Source organism: Spinacia oleracea, chromosome 4 (genome assembly GCF_020520425.1).
Source record: "Spinacia oleracea cultivar Varoflay chromosome 4, BTI_SOV_V1, whole genome shotgun sequence".
Classification (NCBI taxonomy): Eukaryota; Viridiplantae; Streptophyta; class Magnoliopsida; order Caryophyllales; family Amaranthaceae; genus Spinacia; species Spinacia oleracea.
Window position 1 is genome coordinate 5,852,629 of NC_079490.1, and position 21,349 is coordinate 5,873,977.

A 21,349-nucleotide genomic window follows, 5' to 3' on the forward strand; every position below is an offset into this window, starting at 1 on the left:
CCCACATCATTTACAGGTACGGTATACCTCGACGGATCATCACTGACAATGGGAAGCCATTCTTCAACACATTGATGACAAGTCTTTGTGAGAAGTTTAAATTCACGCAGCATAAATCGTCCATGTACAACGCTCCTGCAAATGGCCTAGCGGAAGCCTTCAATAAAACACTTTGTAAATTGTTGAGCAAAGTTGTTTCAAAATCAAAACGCGACTGGCATGAAAGTATAGGGGAAGCTCTTTGGGCTTACAGGACGTCATACAAAACAGCAACACAATCAACCCCATACGCTTTGGTGTATGGTGTCGAATCTATTTTGCCTTTGGAACTTCAAATTCCATCATTGCGAGTAGCTATTCAAGAAGGGTTGACTAAGGATGATAATGACAAACTTCGTCTAGCAGAGTTAGAGGCACTTGACGAGAAAAGACTGCAGGCACAACAGAAATCGGAATGCTATCAGGCTCGTCTGTCACGCGCATTCAACAAGAAAGTTCGACCTCGCTCTTTTCAAGTGGGGGACATAGTTCTAGCAGTGAGACGACCTATCATTACTTCACGTAAGACTGGAAGTAAATTCACTTCAAAATGGGATGGTCCGTATGTTGTGCAAGAGGTATACACTAATGGGGCTTACAAAATCGTTGACGCAGAAGGACTACGCGTGGGGCCTATCAACGGCAAGTTTATAAAGCGGTACTACTCATGAAAAGTGGAATCTTTGTAAACTCCTAAGTAAGAGGATAAACTGCTCGCCCAAAAGAAACAAAAAAAAAAAGAAAAAAAAAGAGATGGGTGTTGAACTACGTTGGCTTGATCTTGTAAAGTAAATCATCAATTATTTTGCAAGTACGTAGGCAGCTTGAGTAACAAAAAAAAAAAACTATTCAAGTGCAGCCACACCAAAAAAAAAAAATCACAAACATTACTACACTCCTGGCCCGCAAGAGTCTAAACTGTGAACGGCAAAATAATTATTCATTACTACACTCCTGGCCCGCAAGAGTCTAAACTGTGAACGGCAAAATAATAAACAAAATATGTTCATGTGATAAGTATGAGTAATGACAAGTATTTAGACAATACATCAGACAAAAAAGAAAGGAAAGCAAATAAAAAAAAAGATACGCCTTCACTCCATCCACTCATAGGGCTTAATCATGGATTGAAGCTCTTGTAGGTGCGTCTTCTGTTCTTCGAGTTGAGAGATCTCTTCGGCACTCACAAAAGGCGTTGATTCCAATTCGTCAAGACTTTGCTTCGCAACCTTTACTTGATCCTCAAGAGATGCCAAAGATGTACCACTAGTCGCCAAGTCACCTACCAAGTAACTCTTGATCTCACGAGCTTCCTTCAATTCAACTTCAAGACTGTTTATCTTCTTCGTGATCGCGACATCCTGTTCCTCCAGCTGTTTCTGCCTTTCCCGTGCCTCGGCAAAGTCAGACTCGACTTGTCTAATCACCTCAGCTTGGGCGTGTATCTCACGCTCCACCTGGTCAGATCTCTGTCGCTTCGCTGCAGCCTCTTCCAACGCAAGATAAGACTTGACAGACCAAACATAGGAGTCTACCTTGCGTTTCAACAAACTTGGATCACCTCTAAGTTGTTGGATTCCCTTATACACCATGGAAGCTTCTTCGTATCTTTGGGTAACCTCGAGAAAGGGTGTGCTCTGCAATAGGCGTAAATATTCTGCACCTATCAGTTTTACTGCATTATTGAAGATAGTAGAAGAATTTGGACCCGGACGAAAAGAACTAACAGACATGGCATGGGTATGAACAGTCTTCGATACATGATTAGAGACATTCACGGGAGAAGGTCGAACGCCCAAAGCCTTAGAAGCAACTTCAAGAGAGTTAGGGCCGTCGACTGATTGTTGACTTTTGGGGGAAGATGATAAGTTGACATTCGAATTCATCTGCGCCGAGCCTAGGGGAGCCAAGTCCTTTATGACAGTCAACCCTTTCCCTTTTCCAGGAGTTGATCTAGGGAGAAACGGGTCGTCACCCTGTGCAAACAGATAGTCAGTCGCAGTATTCCCTATATCAACTTCCAAGTCGAGATCACCGTCCTGCAAGTTAAAAATAAATAAATTGAGGGACGATTATTTTGTTTGGTTGATAGGGTGTTACTTTCTTTACAAGATATGCTAGACAGAAATGTTAAGGAAAAATCTGACAGTAAGTAAATAAGAAGTACTCACTATTTCAAGGTTGGATGGTACAACGGATGATTCGGGAACGTCCAAGAAAAACCTATCAGCGCCCAAGTAGTCGACGTCCATACTTAAGTCATCAGAGTTTTGTCTTACCCTTCGTCTGTGTTTGAAGTCGACATCAGACTCGGCATCGCTAGCAGTCTTATCATTGTTGTCAAGTCCAATCAACGGGCGTTGAGCACTGTCTATTCTGGAAGAACGTCGTTTACGACTGTCGTCAGTCCCCTCCGGATGCATGACATCACTTCTTTGACGAAGTACCCCTTTCTCGTTACCTTGACATTGTTTAGGCTTGGACGTGTCAGACACTGCACCCGAACAAAGAACATCAACACCTTTTCTCAAATCGCCTATACTTATTGTAGGCCACACCTTTTTGAACTCAGGTGTCACCAATTCCTTCCAATTGAGAGACTGACTTGGGGTGAATACTCGAGATCGACTGTCTTTGAAGAGTATGATTGACCAATACCTCAATGCCTCATAGTAAGTTACACTTCGCTCGTCCACACCACGACGAAGTACACCTGTGATCTCTTGACAAAAACCGAATTGTCTACCAAATCGATGAGGGGAATATGGTTCAACATAAAAATGACCATCATGAGATTCACGGCGCAAAACAAGATAACTTGAGCGAAGAGCCATCATGTAACTAAACTTCACTTTATCTAAGTTACCATCGTCAAACAAACGCTCATTCCTATTTTTGTTCAACATCATGCAACCCACATTCATTTTCGCCCCACCATGTATAAGAGTGCGTGCATCACCGTCATTGAAATATTTTGACCCCTGCGCCCCTGAATATATGACCATTAAAGGCCCGAATGGAACAGGATCAGCATCGTGATGAGTGTTGAAATAATATGCAAGCCAAGCATAGAGATAATGAGCTGGGAAGAAAGTCTTGGAATAGGAGGGCTTCGAATTGCTTGAAATGCTATTTAAACCACGGTAAATGCTGGTAAGCACAGGCACCGCAAGACTAAACGTCTCACCTCGCGCCATCAGAGTAGCAGTCTCAAAGGTTCCCGGTCTAATCAGCCTGTCCTCAGACTGAGGAAGCACAAATGTACACAACCAGCACGATAAAAAGGCTCCAACATAAGTGATTGCTCTCCTGTTAGCGCCAACAACTCCAAGAGATTCAAACAAGTCATTTTCTTCTTGTGACCAAGATATTGGTTGAGCTTCAATGTTCACATCAGGGTTGTTAGTAACCTTCGGGCGACTCTCGGTATACCTTCGTCTTTTAAGAGGGACTTTGTGAATCCTTTCCCTTTTGCACCAAAAGTCAATCCATAACTGAGCGGTAACCCCTTTCTTTGACTTAGGATCCTTTGCAAGTCGATGATAGACTGTAAAGAGAATTACGCAAGCTTGAGATATTTGTCGATTACCATTCTCATCTCGCGCTCCAAGCATATGATAATCAGGGATCGTCTCATCATATATTCCTCCAAGAATGGGCAACCCCCCAAGCTTATAAACATCCCATAGAGAAACGGACCATTCCCCAGTCATGATATGGAGTGTGTTTGTAGTGGGGCTCCAGCTCTCACAAAAAGCACGGATAATGTTGGGGTCTTTATCGTATAAACAAAGAGAAGCCTGAACTGCCTTGTACACTGAGCAAACACGAAGAATGTCTCCAAAGCGGGATAATACATCTTCTGTCCACTCCCACCAGCCAGGAAGAAAAGATGCCTCGCCAGAGACCCTTAAATTTTTGGACTTCCAGCCCACTGAACCCGAAAGAATACGACGACCAAGCATTGGAGACAAGGCATCTAGTTGATACCTATCAGGGAGAGTGCTTTTGAGAACATAAAAAGGGGGATCACTAGAAGTTCCTGGAGTCACTTGGATCGCCATCTCACTGCGAAAGATTGACTGATCAAGAGATGCTCTCATGCTGCCAGTAGGGCGCCGAAGTGACCTTTGAATGATAAAATGGGTTCCAGTTTTTGGATCATCTTCCTCAGCGTCTCTAATCGAAAGATGAATGTCATCACCTTTCTTGAACTCTGAAAGATATACCATTCCTGCAATGACAACAAGAAAGGATGAGAAAGAATCAAACGGGATTGACAAACAAAAAAACTTGGTTGCTAATGACATTAGGCGGTCTTCAAACGGATCATCTGAGGATGACAGGTTCACTGTGCAAACACGATGACCTGACACCCCTGATGGGTTCACTGAGCAAACACGATGACCCATCACGATAAATCCTCCTTCAAAAGCATCCAGGTCTTCAAACGGATCATCTGAGGATGACAGGTTCACTGTGCAAACACGATGACCTGACACCCCTGATGGGTTCACTGAGCAAACACGATGACCCATCACGATAAATCCTCCTTCAAAAGCATCCAGGTCTTCAAACGGATCATCTGAGGATGACAGGTTCATTGTGCAAACACGATGACCCGACATCCCTGATGGGTTCACTGAGCAAACACGATGACCCATCACGATAAATCCTCCTTCTTTCCATTTGAGCCTCCACTAAGTTGCAAAAAGAAAAATACGCATATACAAAAAAAAAAAGTGCAAAAAAAAAAAAGAGTCTAAAAGGGTGTACAACAATCACCTTACTTAGTCTATATCCCTGACTGTGTCTCAAGTACGAGGCGGTGAAACAATAAGTCTGTCAGAATTGAAGACCTACACACACAAAATTCAAACGTATTAAGGATACACCCCTTCCCACCTCAATAAGAATATATACGGAGTAATAATGCCAAAATTTGAATTAATATATACTTCGTATCAAACTATTGGTATAGTTATTTGAGGTTCTTTCGACAAACGGCACGCGAGTATCTCTAATTACACATTGGCAAATAAACGCGAACAACAACATACAAATGAGACAACATTGCCGAACAAGAGTCGATGTCGATATTTTTCTTGAAAATTTACAGGATGATGATATTGGGTATGCAGAAAAGTCGATAAAATGCTATTGTAAATAAAGATATAGAAAGTTCGACTTAGTACGCTAAAAAAAATAATGACCCTGATTATTTGACTTTAGATCCTGCGGATGAGATAAATAAAAGGGGCCTCATTATTACTAATCAAGGATGTTGCAGATGGTATGGATGCATGTCAAATGTCCAAGTTCAACAACTACGTCAATCAAAGGATAAAGGATAATTACTCTTTTGATTTAATTAATTACTTATGATGATGATGACTACGATGCCGACACATTTATCAAATGCAATGCAATGCAAACGGATACAATACACATATCTAATTAAGTCCACTGTCATGAGATTTCAGTTTGGCGGTTTAAAAAAGAAAATTCATAAAATCAGATAAACGCCTAAATTGTCATAAGAGGGCAGCATGTATCAAATATTTAAGTTGAGATATATTACTGGGCATTACAGGTCGTATCAAAGAAGTAAAATGCTTACCGGTTCCGAGTCGAACGATTGATATTTCGTGTAGAAACTCTACTTCCGGTTGATATCAGGAAAGGGTGTACAAACACCTGCTACAAAACAGAAGAAAAGGAAGATTATAATCACTTAGTGGCTTAGTTGTTGATCTTTCAATTAAAAATGAAGAGAGAATCGCTATTCACAAAGTTAGATGCTTGCTTGGGGTTTACTTTGCATATTATGAAAAATATATCATGCGTTCAGTGTGCAAATTCGAGGTTAAAAAAAAAAAGGGAATCACAAACCATAGCAATTGCAGTGGCCATAGAAATACCAAGTACGGAGTACACGGCAATGGCATTACCAAAATAAGCCCTAACTATAAAGACGATAATTCTTTGAGAATGAAAGAAATTGATATATTGATAATCAATGTTTTAAGGGTGGAGGGTGACTCTCACCGGGAAACACAAAGCATATTGTTTAATGTGTCAAAACATATCATGTCTTATACATCATCAAAAAAAATACAAGAGGGGATGAAGTGATATTAATTACCTCTGATGAAGCACTACTGTCGACCGAGAGCGAAGATTTATAGATTATTGGGCTTTCGTGTGTGCTACTACACTCCCTGTATTGTAGTTGTGGGAAAGGGATGAGTCCTCTTGTTTTTATAAGTTGTGGGGGATCTCTAAGTGCAAAGTACAAAACCTAGTACAACTCTAATTTACAGATGACAAGGATTTTGTTTGACGTGTTATATACTCCGTATTCTATAAGTTGAACATAAACAGGAAACATGGTTTTGGATGCAAGATGGGTGCAAGCTAAAAAAAATAATTAAAAAAAAAAAAATCCTATTACGATTAGGATTCTTGGATGTCCAGGCTCTTGTATACTGCCGGATAGAAATCAAGTGAGATATAAACAGGAGATTGTCAGACTGTCAAGTCAAGCTTAAGCTGAGAGACTGTCAAGTCATGATGGTTCGAGACCACGTCACGCTCAAACACTTCAAGTTGTATGTGTGACATAGTCTCGAGGGGGCAATTTGTAGACACTAAAAATTTATAATGTATTACAATTTAAATAAATTAATTATTTTGGACCGATATCATAATATTAATCCATCTTAATTAATTTAGCCCACCCAAATTAAATATCTGAATTACTCAAATACGATTTGGATCATATATTTTTGGGCTAGGTCATATTGTTAACCCGAAATAAACAAACCAAGTGGACCAGGTTAAAGACTCTCAAGTCACAAAATGGGCCCGAGCCTAAACCTATCAAGTCCAGTAAAGAAGTTTTCATCTCCTATAAATACTTCTCGTCTACTTCAGTGGCGGGGGATCGGAAATTCATTATTCTCAAGAGTCCATAAATTCTCTGGGAATTCTCTCTGAAAGTAGTCAATAAACACATCAAATTTGTGTCGACTGCTTAACCAAACTCAAACTTAGGTTGACATCATCAGACGATTGTCACCCTAAACTCAAACTCAGGTTGACGTCATCAGACGACTGTCACCCTAAACTCAAACTCAGGTTGACGTCATCAGACGACTGTCACCCTAAACTCAAACTCAGGTTGACGTCATCAGACGACTGTCACCCTAAACTCAAACTCAGGTTGACGTCATCAGACGACTGTCACCCTAAAACCAAATTCAGGTGTCATACACGTGTCACCATCAGCTGCGGAACAAAATCAGAGGACTTAGTTTATTTTCTTGTAAACTGTCAATTACAGAGATTGTACCCAAACATTCAAATATCAATAAAAATATTTTGTTACATTATTTTCTATCTTATTTTCCTAGACTAGAAAATTTGTGTAAACAGCAGTATTATGTCCTTTAGAGATGGATTTTACCTATAACATTCTTTGAAGTAGTAAGTGCCACTTTTTTTTGATAGCTGGTGGATAGTTTCATTACTTGCAGACTGATTGATAATCTCAAGCATCAAATTTGTTTACCTTTTATTAAAGATGGATGTGGGTCGAGTCGGCCTGAAGTCTGGCCCGACCCGGGCACGAAAAAGCATGGTTGGCACGGGCACGAAGTCTTGGGCTTTAATTTTTTGAAAAAGCACGACAAGGCACGGTACGACAAAACACGTTAAATTTAGTAAAATTAGCCTTAGGCACGATGGTCCGACCCGACACGAAAGCATGTGGGCATGGGCCGGGTCTGGGCCATGTTTTGAACTTTTCAGCCCGGCACGATACAATGTGAGTCTGGCGTGGCCCGGCTCGGTTATGCCACGACATGTGGGCTCAGCCCGAAGCCCGACCCGGTCTGACCCATAAGGCCATAACCATCTTTACCTTTTACACATTACCTTTTAATTATTGTTTTTTATTTAGTTAGTTTATCTTATTTCTAAAGCGTGCTTTAAGTTGATACAAAGATTTTGAACTTCATTGTGTCAAACTTACATTGTATTGTATGTTACTCCGATCCCTTGTATTTATTTAAATGATACACTTGTCTTTTTCGTCCGTATTTATTTATAAGATACACTTGCTATTTTTAATAATTTATCAATTCCACCATCTAATTAAATAATCTATTTAATATATTCTATGTCCCACCACCCTATTAAACAAATAATTTCATAACTATGCTCCACCCCATCCCCTATAATGACCTGGTCCCAACTTGTTTTACTTATTAAAATATATATCTAACCCCACTTGTTTTATTACTCTGTAGTTTATTACACTCAATTCTATTTCTTAATACTTGTGTCCAACCAAGTATATCTATCAAATAAATACGAAAGGAGTAAAAGATAACGGTATTGTTGTTTTATGTTCCATCATGGTTCCTGAAATGTGAGAATCTATACCTAGTATTTAAAAAGGAAAACCATAGGTTATTAGAAGTCATGTGGCCTCTCTCTTTTCATCCATCAATTTTTTTTTTCAATTTTTATTTATTGTTTCTATGTTTTACAACTTCTAATGCCTCTTCCAGTCTATTTTCCTTATTCAACATGAAGTTATTAATAGTCTACTATACTTATTACTATTATTCTCTTCCACTCCACCTCTTTAACATCTAATATTTAATCGTCATTATAATTTTTATATTTTTCCAATCTTTAAATTACATCTCTATTTAATTCATATATTACCAAAAATCACAAGTATTCACTAATTAAAACTTCAAAAGACATTTGAACAACCAATATACAACCGCTCGTTCTTTAAACGGGCTCAAAAGCTAGTTTCATTAATATCAGTCAAAAAATTAAACCAGGGAATTCAGCAAAAGATCAAATCCGGAAAGTTTGTTGGGAGTAAACAATATTAATTCCCGCCAAAACTGGAAATGACACGTGGATCGCGAAAGAAAAATAGCCGTTAATGCACTACGGAGTACTTTTATGCTTCTGATCAGTTTTATAGGGAAAGAGACAAAATTGGTGGGTACTCGTGAGAACGTCCTGACATATATTCATATAAAATGCTTCAAAATATGACAAAGAACGGGTCCAAGTTTTTTTTTCCTCATTCTCTTTATATCAATCTGTATATTTATATGGGTTGATCCGTCAAAAATCGACCTAATCTGAAAATATTGAGTTTTGAATAAGATGTTTGTGATTCATAATCCGATTTTATCAGAACTTGAGCAATCTAAAAAGTAATGGGTCATCGTTTTTTACCCGACCGATTAATAGCCATTGTATTTATAGTAATGGTTAGATTTCGTGATTTAAGGTGGAAGAAAATCATGAAGAAAAAGTAGGGAAGCCATTGAAGGAAGCTTTACTACGTGAAGAAGAAGAAAGAGAGCTAAATAAAATGTTTTTGTTTTATTATTTTCAACTAACTAATGAATGGAAAGAGAGTAATGTATATATACAAGATACTAACAAGTATAACAAACTTGACTTGTATTCAGGAAACTATAGAACAAACTAGTCAATTATTTGACTTGCATCTCCATATGCAAGAGGGCAATCTCCAACACCCCCCCTCAAACTGGAAATGGTTGAAAAACATTTCCAGGTTGGACTAAAGCTGTGAAATGGCACCTTTGCGACTTGCATCTCCATATGCAAGAGGGCAATCTCCAACAAAAGTTGTGAAATGGCACCTTTGCAAACTGCAGTGCACCTATCCTTGTGAGCATCCATGGACTGGAGTTGAATCTGCACTGCTCCAGCTATTAACCTTTGGACACAATCTGACTTCAACAAGAACAGCAACACAATCATCAGCATCAACTTCCATCTTGGCATGAACCTCTTGAATATGATTCCTGATGCGACAATACTGATCTTGAACTTCAGTGAAGAAAACTTCCTTGGAGAGGGATCACTTGGTACAGTTAACAAAGCAAAGTTCCCTGATGGCTAGATGTTTTGTTTAGAATGACTAGGGATGGTATGAAAAGAATTTTGGAATGTGTTTAAAATTTTAAGGGATCATAAGAGGATATTAGAAAAGGTTCAGAGAACCAGTTTAGTGAAATAGTTCAGAGCAAAAAGAAGTTCAGAGAAATAGTTCAGAACAATATAGTTGATTGAGAAATGGTCAAATCAACTTCAGAGAAACAATTCAGAGAAACAATTCAGAAAAACTTGGTTCAGAGAAACGATCAGAAAGAGAATCAATCTAACTGATTTAGGTTTAGAACAAGAAATAGGGGTTTAGAGAAACAACTCAGAACAAAAACAAGGTTCAGAGAAATAGTTCAGAACAAAAGGACCTCAACCTCTGTTGGGCCAAAACAGACCAGACCTGATTTCACAGGTTCTATACACAATCTCCACATCTATTTCTAGGACAAATCCTGACCTCAATCACCAATTCAACAAGCCATCATCCAGTAACATCAAACTGACTACCAACCAATTCAGTGACATCAACATATGAGAAACCAACCTTCATCATCATCCAATCAAAACAACACCCATTATCCAATCTCCAGAAAACATCCAAGCAATCTCCAACACTTAAAACCATTACTCCAATTGGAAATGTCGAACAATTTCAAACAGATGAACTCAACATTGAAAACCAATAAAAAACACTTATCAATTGCAAGCAGTCCCCAGCCAAAAAACAGAATTACCCAGATCCAAGATTAGCCAGAATCTCAAACTACAACAAGATCTTAGAAAAACATCCAAGAATTACGCACAAACACCAGAAGAATCAAATCTGATAACGCAAATGCTGCCTGGGATATAGCATTGGAGGCATGTTTACACGAAGTCCTAACTGGATAACAAACTCTGAGGATGGGTTTTATGGTAAAGCATCTCCAAAAGATTTCAACTCCTAATTACATTCCAGAAAAGAAAGTGAACTCAATCTCACGAATCCATCCAAAGATCGAAACAATTTTAAGCAGAACTCACTCCAGTTCTCACAAAAGAACCAACAACAACAAAATGCAATTTGAGCAAACGAAATTGGGAATTAAACCCTGGAATTTCGTCAAGAACGACGCTAAAATTGAGAAAATCACCCTCAAATTCACCAACATTCATCAAGAAACAAATTGTAATCAAATGAATTAATCAACAAGATCAAGAAATCAAACCAAGAACTCTCCAGACAACGTGCGAATTCAAGAATCGCAATCCTCCAAGAGTTTCTTCAATGGCGGCGACGATCTTGATGATGATTATGCGCTGCTGTTTGTGAAAACGCTGTTGCGGGTAGCAGTGGAGGCGGCGGTGATGATCCATCTTCCTCCGGTTATCGTCAGCGAGGAATATGTGATGACACGTTTTCGGTTAATTTCAGGAGTACCCAGATTCTTGAAGTAGGAGAAGCAGACGTCGAAGAAGACGACGACAAAAAAAAACTGTCATTAAATCCAAAGCAATCGAAAACCCAGCAAAATTAAATTGGGGAAAATCGCTCAATTCTGCGATTTGGTATGAACCCTAGAAATTGGGGAAAACTCAAGAATCAAAAATCGTTTGATTCAATGATGGAGAAGATTTGTGACGAATTTAGAAGATATTAGGGTGAATTAAATCCCTAATTCGTCGAATTTAGACCCAATTCGAGCAAAATTTCGGAGCAGGAAATTTTTGGGAAAAAGAAATTGATGAGTTGATTTGAACGAAAATATCATGCGGAATCGAAGAGCCGGGATCATTCCCGCTCTGATACCATGTTAGATTTCGTGATTTAAGGTGGAAGAAAATCATGAAGAAAAAGTAGGGAAGCCATTGAAGGAAGCTTCACTACGTGAAGAAGAAGAAAGAGAGCTAAATAAAATGTTTTTGTTTTATTATTTTCAACTAACTAATGAATGGAAAGAGAGTAATGTATATATACAAGCTACTAACAAGTATAACAAACTTGACTTGTATTCAGGAAACTATAGAACAAACTAGTCAATTATTTGACTTGCATCTCCATATGCAAGAGGGCAATCTCCAACAGTAATAAATAAAACTAGCGTTAAATTCGTGCGATGCACGGGTGAATGACAAAGTATTTTATACAACTATTTTTTGTGTGTGTCAATACTCATATATTATGTTCCATAACATCCTATCAAATTTGCTGAAAAGAAAAATCTGTCCATAAATCCGTAACTTATTTTTGTCTACAACAACAATCAATTTTTTTGTACGATATATTGTACTCCATTATATGCTATCAAATTTGTTGAAATGAAAAATCGATCCATAAATCCGTAACTTATTTTTGTTTTCGACAACCATCGATTTTAAGGGTAGCTTATAGGAGTATTACATAATATTTTTGCACTCATAAAACAAACATGTATGTACTCATTGTTAAGCATAAAGTGAAAAGATAAGATGAAAATAATTTTAGAATGTTCTTTTTGGCTGAATTAGAGTTTGTTGTGTAATTTGTTGGAGTATAACTTGTCTTCTCAAAGTGTTTTGCGACTAATGCTTTGTTTGACGTTTTTTATCGCAATGACATAAAGATGTCAACGTAATTTATTAAATATAAACTCAAACATACGCTCAACAATATGATAATATTTATAGTTATGCAATTTTACAATTTATGTTCTCTTTTATATTTGGAGACGGTGGAGAATAAGAAATAATTATAGTCAACACTATGATCTTATGTATACAAGACTATCAAACAAAGACTTCCTATCTTTCAACAATTACCATGAAAATAATTTAACAAAAAAAATAATTGAGCAAAAGTTATCCAAATACCAAGCAAGTCATCATCAATTTCTCTTACCCATAGAAATACAAATCGATTATCCCAAGACCTGAAACTGTAGATGATAATCTCGTTGGAGAGATGGAGAATCCTCGGATCTCAATGAATAGAAGAAGAATAGTGGACCGACAATTTTAAGATACGTTTTATTTTATGGATAATTAGTCCAGCCTTGTAATGATGTTGTTGTGTATGCTGCTCCTCTATATTCAGTCTGTCCAACAGTTGTTTCTCCCATTTTTTTTTAAGGTCTCAATTTCCTAGAAAATTTATACCTTAGAACTTTATTCCATTACAAAAAAGATCTGTTTTGACAAATTTTCCATAAAATTATACCTTAGAACTTTATTTCATTACCATAGAAGATTGAAAACCCTAAATTCGAAGATATATTCTCCAAATAATACTAAATTTTAAATGCGATATTTTTCCTTGACACGCATTTTAAAGAAGGAATTAAATAAGATAAATAGACAAATTAAATTAAGTAATCAAATTGGTTGTTTAGCAATCCACCCATCTTGGTCGATAAATGCTTGTGTAGTGTAATGTTGAAGGTCAGAGCCTTGCAACTTCTTCATCCATGGAACTCGTTTAGATGTATCTGCCCCTGGACCCGTGCAATTAACTTCTGCGTATGTAACATCATTTCTGCAACACATTTAACACATGACAACAATTAGTTTTACAACATTATATTTGACAACAATTAGTTTTACAACATTATATTTCCCACGTACGGTATACGTACGTGGTACATAGATATTACGGAGTATCATTAGGGGTGAGCATAACAGGTATCCTGTCAAAATTTCAAGAACTAGAATCAGAGTCCGGAGACTGTTGCAACAGGTTCCTAAAAATCGGAATTGAAACTGGAACCTATTGCAACATGTTCCTAAAAATGAGAACTGGGATATGTTGCAACATTTTTCCAAAGTGAGATTTGAATTGTTTTATATTTTGGGCATATGAATCATTTTTATTTGGTCCCGGTTACTGATTTTGGATACTCCATATTAGAATGGGTGTGTATAGGATCACCAACTGGGTACCCATTGCAAAAATTTGAGAACCAGAACATATTCCCAATTTTGTTACTTGAAACTGAAACCTGAACAACAGGTTCCCATTCCGGAACCACAGATTCTAACAGATTACGGTTCTAATTCAGGATAACTTGACTTTTTGCTCACCCCTAACTAGTTATAATTAATAAAGATCGAAATGAAACTAACTCGTGTCCGTGTTGTCTCCATATGTTCCATCCTCCCGGGTCTACAACATTGCTTAACTTGGAGTCGATGAATATAACCCTTGAAAATGAACCATAAGCTCGTCCTAAATCTCCATGCCCTGTTCCTGAAACCTCACATCCTCTGAACACATAACCACTCGGATCATTCGCCAATTCTCGATTTTGTGCAGTGATGAATCCTCCTCCCGTTACATTAAGGGCACATTGCTGCACCAATGACATAAACAACATTATACATAGAAAAGTCATTAATTAATATAAAGTCATACGACATATGTTATGTTCAATATTTGGTATACAATATGTGATGTGTTGATGATTTTACCTCGTATACTGATTGGCCATTGCCAAATATAAAATCCACTGCTCCTTCAATATAGCAAGATTTGAAGTAATGACGACCTTTTTGGTCCCACAATGTATCTTGATATCCTTCGAAGCCACATGAATAAAATGCATGCTTGTCACCAAAAGATCCAAAAGCAACACATGGGATTGGATCTGGATTCGCTACTGGTTCTTGATTCGCTACTAGTGCTCGATTATAAGAATTCTGTAACCATACATAGATATAATTTTGTTAATGAGATCTTAATTAATACGAAGTACTTCATAATACAAAGTACGTAACCCTAGTAGTGACAAAAGAAAAAAGATGGTATCTATCATCTATGGTTCAAAATGGTAACAAAAAAAAAAAAGTTTGGTCATTTTTTACCGAACATATTAAGTTAACATGTGTCCAATTTAGGTGAAAAGAACACACGAGATATCTGATAATAATTAATTAAATGATATTTACCTTGAAGGTTATACCCTTAGCTAAAAAGTTGTCGACAGTCACAAAAAATGTAATGCTGCCCATTGTTGAATTATGAGCATCAAAGGTTATTGTTGTTGTGGATCTATCGCTTCCTTCAAGAAATATGCATTCTTTCTCGTTTATAAGAATTTTCTCTCTGCATTATTCATACAAAAAAATGTCAAAATTTATGGACTATAATTTCTCCGTTTCTTTACAGTTGTAACACTTTGCTTTTTATACTATTCGCATATTCTACTTTATTTATTTTTAATATCTTTACGGAAGAAAAAACATACTCATATGGGATTCTGTTAGATTGTTTTAATTAATACAAAGTGTATTTTTTTTTTAATATCATTTAAAAAATAATAATACATCGACTACTTAATGAATGATCTAAGACATATTTTGAGATGGTGAGTTCTAGGCCCAAAAAATTGCGGTTTCTTATAATCTGGATTGGATCCAAGTTTACTAAATTCAAAAGTGCATTAAATTTTGTAGATTTTCAAGACCAAAATTTATTTCAAAACCATATTGAATTAGGCCCAAATCCAAACAAAACACAAGATATATGTGAACATATAATGATAAATTAAGCATATTTGACTTAGGGAGTAGTTAATTACTCCCTCCGTGGCTCCGTCCCTTAATACTCGCACCATTTTGACTGGACGCGCTTGTCAATGCACAATTTTGACCACCGATATCTTTTACTACATATTATAAAACTTATAAAAATATTAATATTTTAAAAATATATATTAAGGTAAAGCCAACAATATATTATGTACTAACATTTGTTTTCATATACCAGAAATATAATAGGGTCAAATTATATTATGTGAATAGTGCAAAAAGTCAAAACGGTGCGAGTATTAAGGCACAGAGGGAGTACTTGTAAGTTCCTGGCTTCAGTAGTATTTTGATCCACCGGTCATTCCCTGAAGGAATGTAATTTAGAGCATCTGTTACGGTGGTAAAATTTGCATCGCCAGATTGAGAAACCGTGATAGTATAAGCCACCTTTGATGGATCCGAGCTAGTTTTACATTCTACAGCATTCGACACCAAGAAACAAGTAGTTTGCAAAATGAAGCATAACACTAAAAAATGCAATAGAATTTGCATATTTTTTAGATAAAATTTGAGGGTAAATGAAAGACAAAAGGGTGAAACTTAATTGACTTTAAAAGGTGTATTTGTTTACATTAATTAGAAGCTAATTTTCATGTATATTTATACAATACGAAGTATTATTTTGACTGTATGTGAACTCGTGAAGATATAAATCATGTGTGATGCTATGTAGTGCGGAATATTTTTAAAACTTCAAGCCTAATAAGAAGTAGTAGTAGAATTTTGTTTATACACTTCCATTTTAGTGTAATTTGACTTATTTTAGAGAATATGATCAACCTCGATCATAAAACAAATGTTGATACATTTCTGAATCGAGAAATGTAGATGATAGTAGAATGAGATCAAGATTATTTTGTTCTATAAATTTTAACTTTTTTTAAAATAAATAAATAAACACTACAAGAAATTGTACTATTAACGATGGGAAATCCCGTCGCTAAAGGTCAATAATTGTTGATTAACGACGGGATTTTCCGTCGCGAACCCGTCATAAAAGGGGGCCGTCGTTAATGAAAAATCTCGTCGTTAACCCGTCGTAAAAGATATTTGCGACGGTTGTTCCCGTCTTTGTTAGGTTGTTATTCACGTCGTAAAAGCCCTTTTGCGATGGGATTTCTACCCGTCGTTATTAGGTTGTCATAAAAGATACAAATTTTTGTAGTGAAAAAAGGGAAACTAGTCCCATAGCTCATGTCATTGTTCTTTTCGATCAAATAATGAAACACAATTCCAATAAAATGAGATATGATTCATATTACACAATGATAATGAGCTCTTTAAAAATTGCATTTTATTCACCTGATCTGAACTTAACTGAATTTATTAAAAGCCATTTTTTCCTGTTAAGTGTAAATAAGGTGAATAAAATGAAGCCTAATTGATAGATGTATAGTTAATGAAAATGTTGTAAATAGTTATATGCTGATTCATTGACTATACATCCATTCGCACCCAAAAAAAATATATATAATAAAAACAAATCTATCAATTACTACATGCAACACAAAGTAATAAAATCATAATTTCCAACATTAACAATATTGAGAAGAAGTAAACACGAAATTAACCATTGGACGTTTTAATTAACGAATCATTAACTCAATTTAACAATAATTAATCAAGAAAGTAGAAAGAATTGAAGTTCAATTCATGGCTCTTAATTCAATTCTTTGACTATATTATTTCCTAACATTTGTTTAAGAATAAAAAAATTTAATCAATGATCATAGAGATTATTTCAACTTTCTTAATTAATTAATTAAGAAAGTTGAAAGAATTAATCCAATCGATAGCTCTTAAATTAACATGAAATTAGTCAATTCTTTGAATTTCTTTTTTCCTAACATTTAATTGTGTAAAAAATACTCCTAATTTTTTAATTAATTAGTCAATGATCATAGGGGTTGTTTAGCAATCCACCCATCATGGTCAACAAAAGCTTGTGTAGTATATTGTTCAACTTGAGAGGCATCCAACTTCTTTTCCCATGGAACACGATTTGATGTATTAGCCCCTGGACCTTTGCAATTAACTTCTGCGTATGTGATATCCTTTCTGCATTTCAAATACAACATTACATATTTACATTTGCTTTCATAAAATTGACATGCGAAAATTCTACCTAAAGTGAGAGTCTGTCCTAAAACCACACGACAATAAGAGGATACAACCGAGTCATCTTAATTTGGTGGCTCAGTTTGTTTGTGAGTTTATGCTCAAAAGTTCATTTAAACCACATCGTGATTATACTGTCCTTCTGTCTTTTTTTTCGTCTTTTAAGTTCCATAGATTCGATCACTAGGTGAAAAGGGTTATTCTTAATTCTTATTGTCCAAGCCACAACAACCCAAATCATATCGTAATTTTACTGTCCTTCTGTACAAGAAGCATGGCGACAACAATCAAAGCCCAACAAACAAGGCAGCTACTATTTCCGTAGTGTATTTTGTTATTTGCATGTGGTGTGTAATAGCTAGCTAGTAGAGCTCATATAAGTAGTTTTGGATGTGCATGGTTCTTCAATGCATGGCCCACAAAACCTATTTGGTGAATTTGTGTTGTAATTTATAAACTCTTTTGTTTATTGTAAGTTTATCCGACCTTTATATATGAGTGTATGTTGTAGCTAAATAACGTTGTGTAAAAAAAAAAAAACCTTACTCATGCCCTGCTTGATGCCAAATGAACCAGCCTTCAGGGTTTATAACATTATCGAATTTCGATTCTATGAAAATAACCCTTGCAAAAGAACGATAAGCTCGTCCTAACACGACCTTTCCTGTTCCTGAAACGTTACATCCTCTAAATACATAACCACTTGTATCGTTGGCTGATTCTCGACCGTGTGCAGTGATGTATCCTTCTCCCGTCACATTTATTTCACAATCCTGCATTAGAGGAATGATTTTTTTTGTGAGAATAAGCCAAAAGGTAATAAAAAAGGAAAATATATTAACACATTTTTTTACTTTCACGATAATATACGTAATATATGTTGATAATTTACCTCGTATACAGATTGACCGTTTCCCCATATGAAATCAACAGCCCCTTCAATATAGCAAGACTTGAAATAATGACGACCTATATCATCCCATATTGTATCTTGAAATCCCACGAAACCACAAGAATAAAATGCATGCTTGTCGCCATAAGATTTATAGGCGACGGCTGGAATTACACCCGGAAGGGTGTCTTTTTTTATTATATTGTAAGAGTTCTATCCCAAGAAAAAAAAAAAGTACAATTCTGTTAGAATTACTACAAAAAATAATTTTTTACTAGTACAAAAAAATTAATCCGTAATGATCAATTGCATAATTCTATATGAGTATTAAGGATCGGTTTGGCAACACTAACTGAAATATATAGAAGTGAAATTGATAAGTTAGTTGGAAAAATTAAAGTGGTAGCTAGATGAAACTGATAAGGTGTTGAAAGTCTGAAACTGATAAGGTGTTGAAAGTCTGAAACTGATAAGGTGTTGAAAGTCTGAAACTAATAAGGTGTTGAAAGTGTTAAAATGTTAATCTAGAAAAATCTAATTCTAGAATGTACTATATACAAACAAAAGATCTTGCATGCACAAGATGTACAATAAACACCAACATAATCTTTACCCAATTTTTTCTAACTTTTACCAAATTTTCTATAACTTTTATATTATTAAAAAAAAAGTTGATATATAAACATTTTAAAAGGTTAAATGATTATTATTAGTAATTTTGAAGAAATCCTCTTTATTAAAATGAAAATTTTTATCACTAAAAAATAGATAACTTAAAAATAGATAACTTTTACATATGTAAGGGTAACTTTTAAGCATTTTACGTTAACTTTAACTTTGGTGTACAATATTTATCGTACAACACATGTAAATAAGAATTTGTGATATACAAATCTAGTAGTCAAAACAATCACTAGAATTTAGCCAAAACAATGTCGGTAGAAATTTCTAGAGAAATAAGATGACCTAGTAGTAACAAGTGAGCAAATACTGTTGTCCACTTATTAATGTAATTATTAATGTAATCAAGGATAAAAGTGCAACTTTGTTCTATTGATACTTGATTTACTTGATTAGATGAATTGTTTGGTAGAATAAAGAGTGAAATTAGCTGAATTTTTTTAAGTAATTGTTCAAACGATAAATTAAAGGTAAAGTACATAAGTGTTCAAAGTAGCATATCAATGTAAGAGATCTTATATATATGATTATATTCTATTTAAGATGCCTCTCAAACACGCTATTATATAATCTAAGTGCATTATCATTTAAGATGTCTGAAATATATTATGGTAGTTATGATCAAACCATTCAGTTATATTATCATCAATCAATATTTAAATTTCTTATATAAAAAAATAAAAATTACCTCAAAGGTGACTCTTTTAGCTACAAAGTTGTCCATTAACACAGAAAAAGTAACGCTTTCAAATGTGTTAGAATGAGCATCATAGGTTATTTTTGTTGTATTACGATCTTCTCCTTCAAGAACTATACATCCTTTATCTTGCTGAATTTCAATTTTCTCCCTACACAAATAAAACATCGGGTTAAATGATCTTAATTTGTACATGTAAATGAAAATTATCCATCGATCGAACGACCAATTTCATGAGAAACTTTTTACTTACTTGTAAGTCCCGGGTTTAAGCAATATTTTGACCCATTGATTATTCCCCGACGGAATGAACTTGAGAGCATCTGCAATGGTGGTGAAATTTGCATTGCCAGATTGCGAAACAGTGATAGTATAAGCCACCTTGGATGAACTACATTCTAAAGCTCTAGACACCAAAGTTTGGAAACTGAAACATAAAACAAGTACTAGCAATTCGAGTTTCATTGTTGAAGGGGAGGTGATAATTATATTAAGGTGTTAGCTAATCAAATTATACTAAGATTTACAATATCATAGCATATGTATATACTACGTACAAAGTATTTTATATACACTCAAACACTCCGTATTAATTATAATCCTGTAACAATTCCCCTTGTTTTTAATGAAAACTAATGTTTGCATATACTACCTACGTTTCGAAGAAATAAGTCATGATATATTTTTATCTTGTTTTTTTTTTTTGTGGGAAATTTATTAATCTTGTTTTATTAGTTATTATTTACTTAATATACTTCTATTTATTTATGTTTAAAAATCTACTAGCCGTATAAAACGAAAGTTCATTAAAGATTCTTTTTAAAAAGGAAAAAACTAACAATACTTAATTACTTATGAAATTTTACCTAATATATCAGGTTTGCAAGATATGTTTCCTTTTAATGCATAAAGCTAAAATTGAAACTAAATCTTACAATATTTTGTATAAATCATGGTGTACACGATATGTGGAAACATTTCCAAACTATAGCTTATTAATTCATCTGCAATAATTATGTTCCCTCAATTACAAAAATATTTTAACAATTTACATTATATTTCGTATATCTTACTTAATGGTATTAAATATATTACTCGTGGGGTTTTGGATCCTCTAGAGTTCTAAAATAACTCTACAAGGTAGGGTTTGAACAATATCAACCATTGAATAGAAAATCAACGGCTCATATATTATCTTTCCAAAACCCCCCATGTATTTTTCCATCTATATCCACCCACTGATTTTCCCTTCCCACTAACATGAGCCATTGATTTTAAAATGTATAGTTTACCTACAACTCTACCTTGTAGTGTTTTATTAAAACTCTGGGGATCTAGACTTGTTACGTGAACATCAAAGTCTTTAAGAGTTATTTGATATAATAGATATAATTAAATTAGTTTTTTTCACAAAACCCCCCAACTTTAAA

General features: G+C 35.3%; 2 protein-coding genes and 1 long non-coding RNA gene across 3 annotated transcripts; all 3 read right to left on the reverse strand.

Annotated features, from left to right (window-relative positions):
• Positions 1-3,986: 3,986 nt before the first annotated feature.
• On the reverse strand, positions 3,987-6,054 carry LOC130459448 (uncharacterized). Its single transcript, XR_008918845.1, has 3 exons — positions 5,660-6,054; positions 4,825-4,898; positions 3,987-4,273 (listed from the first exon to the last, which is right to left on the reverse strand). It is a non-coding gene; the product is annotated as an uncharacterized lncRNA (long non-coding RNA).
• Positions 6,055-13,320: 7,266 nt separating this feature from the next.
• Positions 13,321-16,023, reverse strand: LOC110796746 (probable pectinesterase 66). The gene is made up of 6 exons (XM_022001832.2): positions 15,791-16,023; positions 14,890-15,046; positions 14,413-14,640; positions 14,068-14,294; positions 13,599-13,631; positions 13,321-13,480 (listed from the first exon to the last, which is right to left on the reverse strand). Exons 1-6 carry the CDS (start codon positions 16,021-16,023, stop codon positions 13,321-13,323), a joined length of 1,038 nt encoding a protein of 345 aa, XP_021857524.2.
• A 1,332-nt stretch (positions 16,024-17,355) lies between these two features.
• Positions 17,356-20,434, reverse strand: LOC130459724 (probable pectinesterase 55). Its single transcript, XM_056827236.1, has 5 exons — positions 20,173-20,434; positions 19,911-20,070; positions 18,542-18,754; positions 18,196-18,422; positions 17,356-17,589 (listed from the first exon to the last, which is right to left on the reverse strand). The coding sequence occupies exons 1-5, from the start codon at positions 20,382-20,384 to the stop codon at positions 17,430-17,432; spliced, it is 972 nt and encodes a 323-aa protein (XP_056683214.1). The 5' UTR covers positions 20,385-20,434; the 3' UTR covers positions 17,356-17,429.
• Between the last annotated feature and the right edge of the window lie 915 nt (positions 20,435-21,349).